At 38.7% G+C, this 20226-nt stretch overlaps 1 protein-coding gene across 5 annotated transcripts in view; it reads right to left on the reverse strand.

Annotated features, from left to right (window-relative positions):
• Positions 1 to 20226, reverse strand: part of NELL2 (neural EGFL like 2) — a 447696-nt gene that overhangs the window by 344442 nt on the left and 83028 nt on the right. For 2 of the 5 annotated variants that reach the window (XM_055246787.2, XM_055246786.2), the window contains exons 2-3: positions 15921 to 16006; positions 15341 to 15469 (exon numbers count right to left, since the gene is read on the reverse strand). In XM_055246787.2, the coding sequence (XP_055102762.1) occupies positions 15341 to 15469; positions 15921 to 15975 (184 nt within the window). In that variant the 5' untranslated portion in view covers positions 15976 to 16006. Of the gene's footprint in view, positions 1 to 15340; positions 15470 to 15622; positions 15734 to 15920; positions 16007 to 16397; positions 16466 to 16710; positions 16728 to 20226 lie in introns of those variants that run through there. The other 3 variants (XM_055246790.2, XM_055246785.2, XM_055246789.2) reach the window with 3 other exon arrangements.

Here is a 20226-nt window from a genome sequence, read left to right on the forward strand (position 1 = left end):
ATATAGACTAGGATACAATTTTCCTAGTTTTCTAATCATTCTTCAAGATAAAGTCCCAAATTTTCTTCTTCATGATTTACAATAAAATTTTGGTTCCTATTTTACTGTAATAATTTATATAGACATTTTCCTTTCCCTATTATATTGTGATCCCCATCCTTAAAATAGAAGCAGTGCAATAAATATTTGTTAAATTGAATTGAATTAAAATCAACAGGAAGGCTCGGTGTGGTGGTTCACGCCTGCAATTCCAGCACTTTAGAAGGCCAAGGCAGGCAGATCACCTGAGGTCAGGAGCTCAAGACCAGTCTACCCAATATGGTGAAACCCCGTCTCCACAAAAATACAAAAATTAGCTGGGCATAACGGCAGATGCCTGGAATCCCAGCTACTCAGAAGGCTGAGGTGGGAGAATCGCTCGAACCCGGGAGGTGGAGGTTGCAGTGAGCTGAGATTGCACCATTACACTCCAGCCTGGGTGACAGAGTGAGACTCCATCTCAAGAAAAAAATAAAAATAAACAGGAGACATATCACACCATAAAGTCTTGTTGTCTAATGCCTCAGTTATCAGTTAGTACCTTGGTAGGTATTGAATTATAGACAGATAATCTAGAATAAGAGAAAGAATAGATGCCTACAAGAATGGGATCTAGACCCAACATGAAGAGAATAAGCCAATGAGAGGTGGAATAAAGCCAAAGAAAGATAGAAACTCTTCATTTCAGCTGTTACGCAGGGTGTACTTCAGTCATGACATTGAAAGTCATTCACGTGCCAGAGCCTGTCAAGATTGCTCCAGGTCCTCCAAAATCAAGGCAGTGTTCCTCTGATATCCCTGGCACTTTTCAGAGGGGTCTTCTAGTTAGGTGTGACCCTGTCAATAATTACAGCTACCACACTTGCTGGGTGCCAAATAGCATGCTAAGTGTTGTCCCTTCTATCTTCCTAATATTCTAAAATATTAATGCTTTCTGACTTTTCCCCTCCACATCTAGATTAACATTTTGAGGAGAAAGAGTGTATTTTTGAAAAAAGAATACAATAAAAAACTCGACACTTGATTTTACTCTATTTGTTCTCAGAATTAGTTCATAAATGATGGGGAGAATCCCTTAAATACTTAGCATTTACCATAAAGACTGAATTGACATGTAAAGAAATCTATTGTATGTCCCAAATGACTAATATGACATGGTAACTGTCTATACCAAGTTGCAAACCACTCCATAAACACATTCTGTTGCATAGTTAAATGAGAACTCAAAAGAAAGTTTAATTTGGTTATAAAATAAATAACTGATAATATTCAAAATATATATTAGTTTTCTATTTCTGCTGTAACAAATCACTACAAACTCAGTGGCTAAATTAATAAATTTGTCTTGCAGTTCTAGAGATCAGAAGTTCAAAATGGGTCTCCCTAAACAGACATCAAAGTGTTAGTAGGGCTATGTTCCTTCTGGAGGCTCTAAGAGAAAACTTGTTTTCTTGCTTTTTACAGCTTCTAGAGAATGTCCACATTTCTTGACTTGTGGCCACCTTCCAACTTCAAAGCCAGAGATGGCCAGTCAAGTCTCACATTGCATCACACTGACACATACTCAATTACCTCCCTCTCCCACAATTAAAAGGCCTCTTGTGATTACATTGGGCCCAGCTAGATAATCCACAATAATCTCCTTATTTTTAAGTCAGCCGATTAACAAACTTAATTTCATTTGCAAATATAATCCCCCCTTGCTATGTAACAATATATTCACTGGTTCTGGGGATTAGTATGTGGACAGCTGACTCTCAATCAGCCTACCACAGTCTTTCTCCTGACCCCCAAAGATTCACATCCATTGTACATGCAAAAGTCCCCCAAATTTCCAGCCCACTGAAGTGTCAACTCAAAGTTCAAAATCTCATCTAAATCTTAATCATTAGTCCCAAGAACCACACATTAGAAAGATGGTGGAATAAGACTTTCCAGCCCTCATCCCCCTGATAGAAACATCAATTAGAACAATTATCAACACATAACAATACCATCACAAAAGCTAAGAAAACCAGGTGAGAGACTGCAGCACCTGGGTGTGGCACAGAACTAAGAAAAGGCATATTGAAGAGAGCAGTAAGGACAATTTTACATTACCCATCTCACCTTTCCCCAGTGCCAGGCAGCACAGCATGGAAAGCAATAATCTTGAGGAAACCAAATAAAAATGAGCACTTGACTTTGTTTCAGACCCCAAAAATAGGCCTGACTCAGTAAAACTCAACACTAGGCACAACTCCACAGCCACAGACTCTAAGCTGGTACCCACAGATTGAGCCTCCAAACCCATTCTAGTGCCAAACCGGATCCCACAGCCTCAGGCTCCAGGCTGGCCAATCAGACTTGGTCTTTGGGCTGCCCCACTGTCAGCCCAACCCCAGTAGCCTCAGGCTCTGAAACAGTCTCAACCTTAGGTTGGCCCCCACAGACCCAGGCTCCAGACCCATCCCAGCTGCAGCAGCTATGGGCTCTGGACCACCCCCAGAGCTGAGCTGGCCCTCACTGTCCCAGGCTTCAGGCCTACCCTAACACCAGGCTGGCAGCCTCTATCCACAGGGACCAGCCCAAAGCTGGGTCTAAGGATGCCCATTCCATCACCAGGGCAGCGACCATGGACTATGGATCCAGGCTAGCCCCACAGACCCAGTCAGTGAGTCCAGGCAACAGGCCTACCAAACTGCTAACCCAGTCACCAGGACAGCCTGTCTGAGAACTCCAGCAATAAGTCTTCCCACCAACCATGACAGACAGCCTTCCTAGAATCTATGCACTGGCTGACAGGTGAAGAGCTTTCCCAGACAAAGCCAGTCTGCGAAGACTAGAATAAGTCCCTACTTCTTCAAATGCACTGACTTTAACACAAGCAACAAGAAACACAAAAAGCCAAGGAGATATAACACCACCAAAAGTGAACAATAATCTCCCAATAGCTGACCCCAAAGAAATGAAAACATATAAACTTCATGACAAAGCATCGAAAACAATTGTTTTAATGAAGCTCAGAAAACCTCAAGAAAGTATACATAAATAATTAAATAAAATCAGGAAAATAATGAGATCAAAATTAGAAGTTTAACTCTTTTCCCATTTGCCCCACAAATACTCACCAGCAGCGCTTGCAGCTGCAGTATTTACTCTGAGCTAACTTTGCCATGAAATATCTTGCTTTTATTATTATTTTTACATTGGTCCAGTATATAGGCTTTAGAAACAAAAGACATCATTCTATTTATAGCATTCTGTTTTTAATAGTGGTATTTCCATTTAAAAATATAGTAATTCTCAATTGCTGAAAATGTCAAATCCTAGAAAATGTAGCATTCCCATGCAGATGTTAACACTGTTCTTGAACAGTTGTTGGCCAAAGATTAATCTGATGAATCTGATTTTTCCAAAATTGATTATTCTGGTGATTCAAATAATTCTGATGTTAGTTCTGTTAATAAATAACTCCAAATACAGCTCTTATATTTTATTTTCACACTGAAAATCAGTCAGATTTGCTTCGGCCTCAAAAAGCATGTTTATGCAAAATTTAATGAGTGCTGACAGTGAGCTGCACTTTTTTTTCTAAACAGAAAAGGGATTAATGGAAAGTTTAAAATCATATTTAGAAAAAACACAAATTCTTCAGCTAAAAAACACAGTGCACAAAATGAAAAGTGCAACAGACAGTAATACCAACAGAATGATCAATTGGAAGAAAGGATCTGTGAACTCAAAGATAGGTTATTTGAAAATATATAGTCAGAAAAGAAAAAAGAAGGAAATGGAAAGAAGAATGCTTACAGGATTTATGGGACGGCATCAGGAGTTTAAGAAGCAAGAAGAAAGAGACAAGTAAAAAAGCATATATATATATATATACGTATATATGTATATATATGTATATATGTACATATGTGTATATATGTATATATATGTATATATGTACATATGTGTATATATGTATATATATGTATATATGTACATATGTATATATATGTGTATATATATGTATATATATATACACACATATATACACACACACATACACACATATACATATACTTTAAGTTCTGGGATCCATGTGCAGAATGTACAGGTTTGTTACATAGGTATACACGTGCCATGGTGGTTTGCTGCACCCATCAATCTGTCATCTACATCAGGTATTTCTCCTAATTCTATCCCTCCCCTAGCCCCCCACCCCCGACAGACCCCAGTGTGTGATGTTCCCCTCCCTGTGTCCATGTGTTCTTATTGTTCAACTCCCAATTATGAGTGAGAACATGTGGTGTTTGGTTTTCTGTTCCTGTGTTAGTTTGCTGAGAATGATGGTTTCCAGCTTCTTTAAAGAAATAGTAGCAGAAAACATTTCAAATCTGGAGAAAATATCCAGATACAGAAATGTCAACAGTCTTCAACCAGATTCAATCCAAGTAAGACTATATCACGACATACTGTAATCAAACCATCAAAAATCAAAGACAAAAACAATCCTAAAACTAGTAAAAAAAAAAAAAAAAAAAGCCAAATCACATATAAAGGAGTTCCAATAAAGTTAACAGAAGTTTTCTCAACAGAAGTCTTACAGACCAGGAGAGAGTTGGGTGATATTAAAATTGTAGAAGTAATAAAAAAAAAACTGCCAACAAAGAATATTGAACCCAGCAAACATTCCCTTCAAAAATGAAGGAGAGATAAAGACTTTACCAGACAAACAAAAGCTAAGGGAGTTCATCATCACCAGACCTGTCTTACAAGAAATGCTAAAGGGAGTTCTTCAAGCTGAAAGAAAAGGATGCTAATTAGTAACACAAAAACATCTGAAATATAAAACTCATTGGTAAAATGAAGTACAAAGTCAAATTTAGAATACTCTAATACTATAATTGTAGTGTGTAAATCACTTATATCTTTAGTATGAGGGTTAAAAGTCAAAACTATTTAAAAATAATAAAAGTTACAATAATTTGTGAAGGAATACATGATATAAAGAGATGCAAACGGTGCATTAAAAAATAAAATAAAATGTAGGCAGGCAGTTGCTGTAAATGTGTAGAGTTTTTCTTATGAGATCAAAGTTAAGTTATCAGCTTAAAATAGCCTGTTATAACTACAAAATGTTTTATGTAAGCCTTGTGGTAACTACAAAGAAAAAATCTATAATAGATACATAAAAGATAAAAGGAAAGGAATCAAAGTATATCACCAGAGGAAATCACCTAAGCACAAAGGAAGACAACAAGAGAGGAGGAAAGGAATAAATGATGTCCAAAACTACCATAAAACAATTAACATAATACCTGTAGTAAGTTCTTACCTATCAATAATTACCTTGAAAGCAAATGGATTAAATCCTGCTATCAAAAGACATAAAGTGGCTGAATGTATTTAAAAAATAAAAAGCAAGACCCAGATACATGCTACCTATAAGAGACTCACTTCACTTTTAACAACACATAAAGACAGAAAGTGAAGGGATAAAAAAAATTCCATGGAAAATGGAAAACAAAATAGAACAGGATAGCTATACTTACATCAAATAAAGCAGACTTTAAGTCAAAAACTGTAAAATCAAAGTACATTATATAAAGACATAAATTTATCAAGAAGATACAACAATTGTAAATATAAATGCACTTTACATCAGTGCACCTAAATATATAAAGCAAATATTAATATATCTAAAAGAAGAGATAGACTGCAATACAATACAATAGCACTCAGGAACTTTAATACTCTACTTTCAGCAATGAACAGATCATCCAGACAGAAAATCAATAAGGAAACATTTAATTTAAACTACACTTTACATCAAATGGACCTAACAGACATATAAAGAACATTTCATCCAACAGCAGCAGCATACTCATTCTTCTCAAGTGCACATGGAACACACTCCAGGATACATCATATGTTAGACCATTAAAAAAGTTTTAACAAATTTAAAAATAATGAAATCATATCAAGTACCTTTTCTAACCTCAATGGTATTGTCATGGTTTAAGTGTATATGTCTTTCTGAGATTCAAATGTTGGAACCTAATGCATAATGTGATATTATTAAGAGGTGGGGCCTTTCGGAAAGTCATGAGTGATCCACTTTCATGAATAAGATTAATGGTCCCATGAAAGAGATTGAAGGAAGCACCCTAGAGTCTCTTGCCCTTCTGCCATGTGAGGATACAGCATTCATCCCTTCCACTATGTGAAGACACAAAGAAGGTGTAATCTATGAGGAATGGCCCTCACCAGACACCGAATCTGCTGGCACCTTGATCTTGGACTTCTTAGCCTCCAGAATTGTGGGAAATAAAAAAATTACCCAATCTATTTTGTTGTAGTAGCCAGAAGAGATTAAAGTAGATATGAAACTAGAAATCAGTAACAGGAGAATTCTATAAAATTTGCAAATACTTAAAAATTAACATGCTCATGAACAACTAACTGGTCAAAAAAGAAATTAAAAGGGAAATTAGAAGGAAAGGGGAAATTAGGGAAATTAGAAGACATCTTGAAACAAATGAGAATAGACACAACATACCAAAACTTAAAGGATGCAGCAAAAGCAGCTTTCAGAGGTAAGTTTATAGCAACAAATGCCTATATTTAAAAAAAAGAAAATCCCAAACAAATAACCTAAAGTTACCACCAAATGAACTACAAAAAGAAAAACAAAGTAAGATCAAAGTTAGTAGAAGGAATGAAATAATAAAGATCAGAGCAGAAATAAATGAAAGAGACTAAAATTAATAGAAAAAATAAATGAAACAGAGAGTTGTTTTCTAATGAAGATAAACAAAATTGACATGCCTTTAGCTAAGAAATTTAAGAAAAAAGAGAGAAGACTCAAATAAATAAAATCAGAAATGAAAGAAGAGACATTATAACTGATACCACAGAAATACAAAACATCATGAGACTACTATGAACAATTATATGCCAACAAATTAGATAAACTTAGAAGTTTAAGTATATAAGTCTAGGAATGTATTCATTCCTAGACACATACAACTTACCAAGACTAAATCATGAAAAAATGAAAAATCTGAACAGACAAATAACTTGTAAGCAAATTGAATCAATAATAAAAAGTCCTTCAACAAAGAAAAGTCCAAGGCCTGATGGCTTCACTGCTAAACTCTATTTAAATAACTAATACCAATCCTTCTCAAACTCTTCCTAAAAAATGAAGAACAGGGAATAAATTCCAAATTTATCTTATAAGGCCAGCATTACTATGACACCAAAGCCAAATAAGGATACTACAAGAAAATTACAGGCCAATGTTGCTGATGAACAGAGATGCAATAATTCTCAACAAAATACTAGCAAACCAAACTCAGCAGCACATTAAAAGCATCATTCACCATGATCAAGTAGGATTTATCCCAAGGATGCAAGAATGGTTCAACATACACAAATCTATAAATGTGATACACCAAATTAACAGAATAAAGGACAAAATCCACATGATCATTTCAATATATGCAGGAAAACATTTGACAAAATTCAACATCATTTCATGATAAAAACTCTCAATAAATGTATACAGGAAATCTATCTCGACACAATAAAGTTCAGATATAACAAATCCACAGCTAACATTATATTCAACAGTAAAAAGTTGAAAGCTTTTCCTCTAAAATAAGGAAAAAGACAAGGATGCCCAATCTTGCCACTTCTATTCAACATAGTACTATAAGTCCTAGACTTACAATTAGGCAAGAGAAGGAAATAAAAGGCATCAAAATTGGGAAGGAAGAGGTTAACTTATCCCTGTTTGCATTCGACATCATCTTATATCTAGAAAATCCTGAAGATGCCACCAAAAAATTGTCAGAACTAGCAAATGATTTCAGTAGAGTTTCAGGATACCAAATCAATATACAAACAAAAAGTAGTGTCTCTATGTTAACAATAAACTGGTCAGGTGCAGTGGCTCACACCTGTAATGCCAGCACTTTGTGAGCCCGAGGTGGTTCGATCACTTGAGGTGAGGAGTTCGAGACTGGCCTGGCCAACATGGTGAGACCCTGTCTCTACTAAAAATACAAAAATTAGCCGGCTGTGGTGACGGGTGCCTGTAATCTCAGCTACTTGGGAGGCTGATGCAGGAGAATAATTTGAACCCAGGAGGCAGAGGTTGCAGTGAGCCTAGATCTCACCACTGCACTCCAGCCTAGGTGAAACAGTGAGGCTCCATCTCAAAAAAAAAAAAAAAAAAAAAATGAACTACCTGAAAAAGAAATCACAAAAACAATCTTATTTACAATGGCTATGAAAAAGATAAAATACTAACATATAAATTTTAAATTTAATCAAGAAGGTGAAAGAGCTATACACTGAAACTATAAAACACTGATGAAAGAAATGAAGAAGACACAAATAAATGAAAAAATATGCTTCGGTCATGGATTCAAATAATTAATATTGTTAAAATGTCCACACTATCCAAAATGATCTACAGATTTACTGCGACCCTTATTAAAATTCCAATGACATTTTTCTTTATTCATTCATCCATTGGTGACCATTAATTAGGTTGATCTCACATCTTGACAATTATGAATAATGTTGCAAAGAACATAAGAATGCAAATGAACACATAAAGAAAATGTGGTATACGTATACAATGGAATACTATTCCACCTCAAAGAAGAAAATCCTGTTATTTGAGACAACATGGATCAACCTGGAAGACATTATGTAAAGTGAAATAAGCCCTTCACAGAAAGACAAATACCACATGATCTCACTTATATGTGGGACCTTAAAAAGTTGAACTTATAGGAGCAGAAAGTAGAATGGTGGTTACTAGGGCCTGGGGATGGGGGATAGTTATTGGGGAGATGTTGGTCAAAGGATACCAAAATTCAATTAGATGGCACAATATGTTCAAGAGATCTATGGTACAACATAATGACTATAATAATAATACATTGTGTTCTTTAAAATTTCAAATAGATTTTGAGTGTTCTCACCAAAAAAAATTATAAGTACATGAGGTAATGAATATGTTAATTAGTTCAATTTAGCCATTCCACAATGTATATTTCAAAGTATTGTGTTGTACACAATAAATGTATACAATTTTGTCAATTTAAAAATAATTAAATTTTAAGTAATAAAACATAAAACAAAAACAAAAGTCTCAAATCTCATCATCCAAATCATCTAAAACAGGTATGAGAAAGGTGCTGCATATAATCCATTCTGAGGCACACCTTGAAACATGCTATCTGCTCTCAAAAATACAATGGTAAGGCAGATAAAGATGACAGTTCTAAATATTCTCATTCAAAAAGGGAGAAAATAGAAGAAAGAAAAAAAAAAGTTGCCATATCCAAGCAATTTTAAAATCCAGCCAGGCAAACACCACTTGGTTTCAAGGTCTAGAAATAAGCTTCTGCAATTATTGGTTCCATCCTCTGGAGTCAGCTCCATGCGCTGGGCTCTGAGTTCTGCCCTTTGAATTAACCTTCTTTTTTCATGAAAGATAGCTTCGTAGAAAGATGTTTACAACCAAGTCAGCCTGTTTTTTGCCTGTAGAATTTTGGGGATCCAACACCTTCCTTCACTTTATTCTCTCACTGATTCTTTCAGGCCACGCCAGCAGCAATTTTACTGCCATAATATTCTTAAGAACCTTGTAGATCTCCCATGTATGTCATGGGGATTCACTCCATTAAACAAAAAACGCTCCTCCATAGATATTTCTTGGATAATTCCATCTCTATTTGTGACCTCTGCTGAAACGGTTGAGGGGATCTATGAGTCATATGTTCTTCAAAGAGCCCTCAGTGTAACTGAACACTCTGACCTTTTGATATTTCTGAGGCACTAGCAAAATATTTTCTAGTCACATCCTTGGCTTTCTTTTCAGACTAGGTATTCTTAACAGTGAATATCCTATTTTAACATGTTTTGGAATCTGAATAGGTTGATAATTTCTCAAATATCAAGTTATGAATATGTTTTACTTAACAATTATTCCCTAAATCTCTCTCTCTCCTCTCACATGTTACTACAAACAGCAAGAAAAAGCCAGAGTGCACCTTCAATACTTTTGTTGCTTACAAATCACCTTAGCTAAAATCTAAGTTCATTATTTACAAGTTTTGCTTTCCACATAACCACAGGGTACAATTCAGCTAAGTTTTCTGCCACTATATGAGAAGGGTCCCCTTTCCTTCAGTTTATAATAAAAATTCTTTATATCCACCTGAGCCCTTAATGGCAGTTCCTTTAATGTCTATACCTAAACAATGCTCTGCTTATGATAATTTAGGAGTATTCGGAGGTGATTTAGATTTTCTCTCTACCATGCTCTTCACTTTCTTTTAAGTCCTCAATAATAGAGTCACCAATAACCATATTTCTACTGAAAGTCTATTTAAGGCAATCTAGGCTTTTTCTATCATACTCCTAAAAATTCATCCAGCATCTGCCCATTGCCCAATTCCAAAGCCACTTCCATATTTTTTAGGTATTTCTTACACCAGCACCCCACTTCCATGCACCAAAATTTGTATTAGTTTCCTATTGCTGCTCAAACAAATCACCACAAACTTAGTGACTTAAGTCAACACAAATCTATTATCTCACAGTTCTGAAGATCAGAAGTCCAAAATGAGTCTCATTGGTCTAAAATCAAGGTATCAGTAGCACTACATTCCTTCTGGAGGCTCTATGAGAAAACTCATTTTCTTGCCTTTTTCAGCATCTAAAAACTGCCTGCAGTCCTTGGCTTGTGGCCCACTATCATCTTTAAAGCCACCAGTGGCCAGACTAGTTTTTCTCATATCACATCACTCTACACTGACTCTTCTGCTTCCTTCTCCCCATTTCAAAAGATTCTTCTGATTACACAGGGCTCACCCAGATAATCTATGATAGCCTCCTAATCTTAAAGTCAGCTGATGAGCAATCTTAACTTCCCCTTGCCGTATAACATAACCTATTCTTTGGTTCCAAGAATTAAGACATGAACATCTATGCAGGACCATTATTCTGCCCACCATAATATATATTTACATAATGATAAATTTTCAATTCTGCTCTATTAATATAGCCTACCATGTAACCTGGTCCCTGCTTTCCTCACATACTTTATTTCATATCACATGCCCTATGTTTCTACTTCTCTAGACTTCCTCTATGCTCTCAAATGCACATTCATTCCATGCTCAGAACCTTGCTCACACACTAGTCCCTTTGCCTATCCCCATAGCTTCTCTTCTCTGGACTACTCTTACATATCCTTCAACTATCAGCTTAAATGACTATTCTTCAAAGATGGTTTCCCTGAGCCTGAGACTCCCCTAACTAAAATATAGATTCCCATTATATCTTCAGTTTTTCTTCATATAATTTATCTTAACGGTGATTAGGTCTGTAACTTTGTAATTGTTCAACAGCTATTTTTAAGACACTATGAAGCCAAAGTTAAGTTCTAACTTCTTCATTTGTTATGTGCCTAACACCTAGCAGTATGCTAGTTTCCCAACAGTAACTTATTTGAATGAATGAAAGTAACTTGCTCAATCGTCATAACAATGATCATTTTATAATTGAGGGTACTGAAGCTTAGAGAAATTAAGTAACTTCACCACAGTAAAACAATTAATGAAATTCCACCTCAGTCTATCTTGTTTCTAAGTGCATCTCTTAAACATCATGTTATTCCACACTATTTGGGCACCAATAGCCATCACTTCAAAGTCCACAGATGCTCTCACCAACCATCATATTGAAGACAAATTAGTGCCCCCTCGATTTCCTCAATGCAGTTACCTTTGCCTACTAAAGTCCATGGTCTATTACCAAATGCCTATTTCATTCTGCTGTTCAAACACTGGCATAAGAGGAGACATACGACCTTTTTTTCCCTTTAAAACCTTAAAGTTTTTTACAAATAACTACTAAGCTTATTTTCAATTTACTAACTTGTAAAAAAACATGCTTTGATTTTATCTACTTCTGTGGATTAATGAGATTATAAAATCTGTGAATACTTCAGAAGAAATTGTATTAAACCAACAGAGGAAATTATCTACTTTGGGAACCTGGCCAGATTAATTGTTAAAATCAAAGATCTAAAAATCATGCTAACATTGCTAGAAAGTCCTAGAATGGTGCTTCTGTATACTCTCATTCCTGATCTCTCATGTACAGAGAGGAAAAAAACATTATTATGATCATTATCTTGGGGAATACTTTCTAGATTTTAGAAAGGTTGATAACCTTTCATAGGTCTTTTTATTGTCTACATTCACTCCTCTAATTTTTAAAAGCATAATAAGTGTATTTTTGCGGCTGCAAGTCAGATTATAGCTAGAAAGGACTAGAAAATTGCCTGGACTCCTTTTTTGAAAATTATGGTAATTGGCAAAGATCAAAAGCCATATTTATTAAGGTGTAATCTAATTTACCATCTTATTACTTGAATTTCCAAAACAACTATAAATCAAATTTCAACAACAAAACCATTTTAGTGATATTATAGTTGCTATTATTATTTTTAAAACATATGACTTTAAAATATATTTCCATTTGTTTTTATTAGGTATAGATAATAATAAATTTATAGTTTCCAAAGGTATTGAATTGCATGCATCTCAAAATCCACTAAGGAGAAAAACTGGCATAAGGAAAAGCAATATTAAATGAGCAAAAATCATTGGGAAAGTATATGTTGAGATTTCTTTATTTTAAAGCTAAAAGACAGAAGAAGATGGTTACATTACTGCAGGAAAAATCTGATGGTCCAAAAATCTCTTCCATCTATTTAGAACATATCTGATAGCACAAAGAAACTTATATGATAGGTTCATATGAAACCTGAGAGCATCTCACAGATTTTGTAATTTGTTACTATTCCTGCTATGACTATGTATAGTGTATATGTATACACTGTACAAAATATCTGCAGCATCCTCAACTTAATATAAATAGAATCTATAAAATCTTCAGTCTGTATATTTTTTTCTCTCTAAAGCCAAAGGAAATCTCAATGAAGCAGCAAGACTCAGACTGACTTCTTAACAAGTTTCCAAATGCTATTAGCAAAGACTTTTCCAAGGTAATGCGAAATTCCATGCACGGTCAAAGGGCCATCTTTTGTCAATTTCATAATTCGAATCTTAGAATAAAATAAATCACAAGAGCATAATCAATACATCAGTAATATATGCCTACTGAGAACATGGCATGCAGGAAATACTTGCTGATTGATTGGTTATATTAAATAAAGTCCATAATTTGGCAGAAAATGAAATTTTACACCTTCAAATCTGATAAACCATATTTGTTAGGCATTTACTCTGTCTAAATATTGAGCTTGGCAGCAACAAGGAAGCAAAAACAACCAATTCATCAATGTACGTGGATATCTAGTTACTATGGACAATTCAAAGAAAACATTTTATATGCCTTATGTATTTTGAATACAATGCCTACCTTGAAGAATTTGACAATTTAAATAAAAATGAATAACTAAACATTTTTAATTAACTAGGAAAAGTTATCGATTCCTGAGACTATTTCCTAAAAATTGTTTAATTTTCTAGCATCAGAATATAAAATGCACAGTCCTGAAGGTTTCTATTTGTGACACATCAGACACCCTTCAGAGGAAACTAGGTAGAATACTAATAAAATTTAAAGGAGCTTTGTAAATTTTAAGAACACTACAATACCATTTGTTTATTAGGAGCTTTAGATTCTATAAAGCTTTCCAGTTACTCGAATTGGCAGTCCTGAAATAACTTCGTTTCCGGTTCATAGGGATTAAAAATCAGAGATAAAAACAACACAATACAAAACAAAATAAAACAAAACAAAAAAACAGAAGGTTAACCCTACTGACACTTCTATTCAACTGTGTGAAATTCTGCTGACAATGTGGCCTTATCTTCTTTATTAGATTTGGTCATTGTTTTTAAAGGATTCAATATCCAAGCCCCACCTTCCATAAAAGACCTTTAAGTGAATAAAACATTATCATAAATATTTGTTACAATAAAAAATTAATTTAAACAGAAAATGTAAACAATAATTTTTAAGCCAGAAAATTGCATTTTAATTTTTTATAAGAGCAAACTTGTTTTAAGTAAATGTAATACATGTGAATTTCCTCCTTTCCCAACTCTAAACTTTGGTTTTAGTGTCCATGGTGACACATACTGGCTATACCAGGCAACAACACCACTACAGAAACACTCAAGTTTTATTTTATTTCTATCTTTTGGTAGCATATTTTCCGAAGTGGTTTCCTTTTGCATATCCAACTCTTTGGTAATTATGAATTGCACTTTCAAAGTCATGGCACCAAAATAACAACAACAACAAAAAAATCTGGGTGAGGTAGGGCAAGAAGCTTTAGTCCACCAAATATGTTAAACCAAACTCCATTCTCTTTTGCCTTCATGTATTCTTCACTATACGTGAATCTAGACTGTCTGTACACGTTTAGCCACCTTTTAGAAGCTCTTATTATGGCAACTTTCCACAAACAAGCAATCCTCAAAAGCTCTAATCAAAGTTGAAGGTTTGCTGCATTGGAATTTGCTTCTGACTGCACAACACATTTAAATATAATTTGAGATGTAGACATTTGTGCCCAGCCAATATCCATTAACTTCAAAAAAAAGGTGCAAAATCCTAAGTACACAATTAATGATAACATGAGATACACTTCTAGATTAACATTTACTTGAAATCTTTCCAAAATACTTTTGAGACCATTATTCCCTTTCTCTTGTTATTGGTGGATGAAGGAAGAATGAGGGTCTTTCAATGATAAATCTTGCCTCAAATATAGTGCGACTGTGATATACAGTAAGTAAAAATATTCAGAGGCATTAATTTTTCCAGAAAGCTACCGCCAGAAAACAATTCCTCCAAGCAGGGCACCATTGTACCTGAAACTTTCAGAGATCAGTGTCTTAACTAAGATTAAGCTATCCTTTTTCCTACCTAAATCAATTTCACCCAAACGAGGCGTTTGTGTTATAATTCATTGTTCCCCAGATTCTAAAATCAACCATCTGCCATAGAGTTTCTGCTTAGTAATTAAGGGACTATCCATTAGAACTGGTGAGAGTACAAAGTACGAAGGAGAAGGGTGCGGCAGGGGAGAAAAAAACACTTAAAAGAGATAGGGATATGTGTCTCACACTGGCCCCTCTACACCTCAGCTAAAGTACTGCCATCCATGAGGCAATACAAAGTTAGGACAAGCGGCGAGGACAACTCCTGCCGGGGTTATCGGAACTGAAATCACAGTGGGGATGCAGCACGCCGGGCATACCTTGAAAGAGAAAGGCTTTCGTCCCATTATGCAGCCCCGGGACCTGACGCACTCCGGTCGTGGACTCCCCAAGTTCTAACTCTGTTAAGACGTCAATCTGTAGGGAAGGGTCCACACCAAGCCCCCAAACTGGTGAGGGGTATGAGGGGGGAGAGAGAAAAAGGAAAAGCTCCATCAAAATGCAAGTCTCTTCCTCCAGGGCAGCAAAGAACCGCGTTTTCGCGACAATATTGGGAACTGAAGATGAGAGGCGACTGCCTCCTCCTCCGCCGAGAGCCTTACCTGAGATCAGCAGCCAAGCTTTAAATAGCGGAGCACCCAGTCCCGTTTCCATGACCTACTTTAAACCCCTCTCACTGCAAAGTTCCCCCTCAGCCCTCCGACCCTGGACTAGGGACGTGATCCGCCTCGCGGTCTCCAAGGCAAGCACAGAAAAAAAAAAAAAATCCATATCCAAACCCGCCCCCTTACTCCAAGCTTCCCACTCCAGACCTACTTTGGCGAGGCTTCCCCAGCCAGCCCCTGCTGCCCCGAGGCGGGAGCCATCCCTTTCCCCAGCCCCAGCTCTGCGGCCACTCACCTGCTCCGAGACCGAAGATCAAACAGAATGTTCTCAGTAAGACCCGAGACTCCATGGTGCGGATCAGCTCAGTCCATCGTCTCCCTCTTTAAAAATAAAAATAAAAATCGAAGAGGTTCTTGGAATCAAGCGGGAAAATAACGTTTGTCTCTCCTGCTGCTGCCTCGGATTTACTGATTAGTAGCATTAATATGCTTTGGTTGCCTAAGAAAGAAAAGGGAGGCCTCCCCAGGCGCGTGAAGAACTTAGACCCTCCAATGCGCACATCATTCCCACACGCAGAGCCGAGGCGGCAGCGCGGCCGGGAGGGGGCCCGGAGGGAGGGGTCGGACTCGCCCCTGCGCGGCTCCGCCGGGGAATTAGCTCCCGAGCCGAATAAAAGCAGCCAGACTCGCACACCCAGTAGAAGAGGGGCGGCCCCAAGAAAGCCCGGGCTGGGGCGGCCCCGCACCCGCCCGTCTTCCCCGCCGCCCGAACCTGTTGTAAAGGCAGAGACAATGGAGAAAGCTCCGGGAGACGCGCTGAGAGACTGCTCCTCCGGGGAGGGAGGGGCGGGCCGGGGGAGGCGGGGTGAGGAGGAGGGAGGGGCCGCCGAGGGCGAGGCCGGCGCTCAGCGTCCGTCTCCCGCACGGTCTCCTGGATGCCAAACCCGGTCTAGCGAGCCCCGGAGCCGTTGCAGCCTCAGTTTTTCTCTCTCCCTCTCTCGATGACCCGGGCAATGCCAACCTCCTTTCGGGATTGAAAGCTCTAAATCCAAGGCGCTAAGTTGATGGGCGGTCTTTGCTCTCACCCCTCGATTTCGGCGCGTGTCTTGAAAGACAGGAGAGAAAAAAGACCACCCAGCTGCAGGAGGCAAGGCTGGAGCGAGTAGCGCTCGCCTGCCCTTTAAGCAAAGGAGGGAAGCCCACGTGCACTCGTGCACTGAGCTCCGGAGCAGCCCCGGGGTGCAGGGCACTCCCCCTCCAGGACGTGCGGAGGAAGGCCACCAAAACACTCTCCACTGCCGAGGTGGAGCTGGGCAAAGTAGATAGAGACTGGTGGAGACGGATGGCGAGCCAGGGAAGCCCCGGGAGTCCTGGTGGAGAGGTTCCCTGCCCGGGGCGGGGCGCTGGAGAGCTTCCCCGGCGGGGAGAGCGCAGAGGAGAACTTGGCCAGGAGGTGCTGGACTGCACCGGGATCTCGCGCGCCCCCTGCCAAATACAGCGTGGAGACCCGGACTCGGGCTCTCTGGGACCAGCATACAGCAGAAGGCAAAGGGAACTGGGCCAGGGCGTCTGTTCATGCTGAAATATCTACCTACACAGAGGAGATGGTTAGAGAGAGAGAGAAATAAATAAATACATAAATAAGCAGAGGGAGGAGATGGAGCCCAGGCGAGAGAGAAGAGCCATCCCACTGTTGACCACACTCATGCAGGCTCTACCTGCCCTTCACCATATATGTCCGGGACCATAACAGTGGTGTCATTTGAGATCCATTTTTCAGCAGGCACATGTATGTTCAAGATCAATGGTACATAATATTTTTTGAACATAGCCCTAAAATCTTTAGGTAAATTTTGAGGAATGACATTCCACTTTCATTTTGGAAAAGTTAAGAGTTTAAAAAACCATTATGGTATTAATCTGTACAAAGATCAATTGAGTTTCTTAACCTTCCTTGCACACATGTGGTTACTGAATTCTCCAACTGGATACTATACAGCTACAGTTATCAAAATGACTACTGGGTAGTCTGAGCCCCCTGCAAGGCAGGAGTATAATATACATTTTATCTATAGATGTATAGATATAGATATTATCATATAGTGGAATACATATACTATATTATACTATAGGGAATGAGGTATTTTTAGATCTGCCCTTAGAATTTTTAAGAGAAAAGATTCAGAATTCGGGAGCTCTTTTAAATTAATTTTTAATTCTCTCTTACTCAATTTCCCATTTAATTCTATTTGTAACTTTGTAAAGTTTGAGAAATATTTCAGTATTGAGAATTGGGGTGGAGCCAAGATGGCCGAATAGGAACAGCTCCAGTCTCCAGCTCCCAGCCCCAGCGACACAGAAGACGGGTGATTTCTGCATTTCTGCTTGAGGTACCGGTTTCATCTCACTAGGGAGTGCCTAACAGTGGGTGCAAGGGCAGTCGGTGAAGCGCACTGTGCGCGAGCCAGCCGAAGCAGGGCCAGGCATTGCCTCACTCGGGAAGTGCAAGGGGTCAGGGAGTTCCCTTTCCTAGTCAAAGAAAGGGGAAACACACAGCACCTGGAATATCCGGTCAGTCCCATCCTAATACTGCGCTTTTCCAACGGGCCTGGAAAATGGCACACTAGGAGATTGTGTCCCGCACCTGGCTCGGAGGGTCCTATGCCCACGGAGTCTCCCTGATTGCTAGCACAGCAGTCTGACATCAAGCTGCAAGGCGGCAACGAGGCTGGGGGAGGGGCGCCCGCCATTGCCCAGGCTTGCTTAGGTAAACAAAGCAGCCAGGAAGCTCGAACTGGGTGGAGCCCACCACAGCTCAAGGAGGCCTGCCTGACTCTATAGGCTCCACCTCTGGGGGCAGGGCACAGACAACCAAAAACTCAACAAGAACCTCCACAGACTTAAATGTCCCTGTCTGACTGACAGCTTTGAAGAGAGTAGTGGTTCTCCCAGCACGCAGCTGGAGATCTGAGAACAGAGAGACTGCCTCCTAAAGTGGGTCCCTCACCCCTGAGCAGCCTAACTGGGAGGCACCCCCCCAGTAGGGACAGACTGACACCTCATTCAACCGGGTACTCCTCTGAGACAAAACTTTCAGAGGAACTATCAGACAGCTGAATTTGTGGTCTCACGAAAATCCGCTGTTCTGCAGCCACCGCTGCTGACACTCAGCCAAACAGGGTCTGGAGTGGACCTCTAGTAAACTCCAACAGACCTGCAGCTGAGGGTCCTGTCTGGTAGAAGGAAAACTAACAAACAGAAAGGATGTCCACACCAAAAACCCATCTGTACATCACCATCATCGAAGACAAAAAGTAGATAAAACCACAAAGATGGGGAAAAAACAGAGCAAAGAAACTGGAAACTCCAAAAAACAGAGCACCTCTCCTCCTCCAAAGGAACGCAGTTCCTCACCAGCAACGGAACAAAGATGGATGGAGGATGACTTTGATGAGTTGAGAGAAGAAGGCTTCAGACGATCAAACTACTCTGAGCTATGAGAGGAAATTCAAAACAATAGCAAAGAAGTTAAAAACTTTGAAAAAAATTAGAAGAATGGATAACTAGAATAACCAATGGAGAGAAGGGCTTAAAGGAGCTGATGGAGCTGAAAGCAAAGTTTCGAGAACTACACGAAGATTGCAGAAGCCTCAGTAGCAGATGCGATCAACTGGAAGAAAGTGTATCGCTGATGGAAGATGAAATGAATGAAATGAAGAGAGAAGGGAAGTTTAGAGAAAAAAGAATAAAAAGAAATGAACAAAGCCTCCAAGAAATTTGGGACTATGTGAAAAGACCAAACCTACGTCTGATTGGTGTACCTGAAAATGATGGGGAGAATGGAACCAAGTTGGAAAACACTCTGCAAGATATTATCCAGGAGAACTTCCCCAATCTAGCAAGGCAGGCCAGCATTCAGATTCAGGAAATACAGAGAATGCCACAAAGATACACCTCGAGAAGAGCAACTCCAAGACACTTAATTGTCAGATTCACCAAAGTTGAAATGAAGGAAAAAATGTTAAGGGCAGCCAGAGAGAAAGGTCGAGTTATCCACAAAGGGAAGCCCATCAGACTAACAGCTGATCTCTCAGCAGAAACTCTACAAGCCAGAAGAGAGTGGGGGCCAATATTCAACATTCTTAAAGAAAAGAATTTTCAACCCAGAATTTCCTATCCCGCCAAACTAAGCTTCGTAAGTGGAGGAGAAATAAAATACTTTACAGACAAGCAAACGCTGAGTGATTTTGTCACCACCAGGCCTGCCCTAAAAGAGCTCCTGAAGGAAGCACTAAACATGGAAAGGAACAACCGGTACCAGCCACTGCAAAAACATGCCAAACTGTAAAGACCATCGAGGCTAGGAAGAAACTATAGCAACTAACGAGCAAAATAACCAACTAACATCATAATGACAGGATCAGATTCACACATAACAATATTAACGTTAAATGTAAATGGGCTAAATGCTCCAATCAAAAGACACAGACTGGCAAACTGGATAAGGGGTCAGGACCCATCAGTGTGCTGTATTCAGGAAACCCATCTCACATGCAGAGACACACATAGACTCAAAATAAAGGGATGGAGGAAGATCTATC

The sequence above is a fragment of the Symphalangus syndactylus genome, chromosome 17 (genome assembly GCF_028878055.3).
Source record: "Symphalangus syndactylus isolate Jambi chromosome 17, NHGRI_mSymSyn1-v2.1_pri, whole genome shotgun sequence".
Classification (NCBI taxonomy): domain Eukaryota; kingdom Metazoa; phylum Chordata; class Mammalia; order Primates; family Hylobatidae; genus Symphalangus; species Symphalangus syndactylus.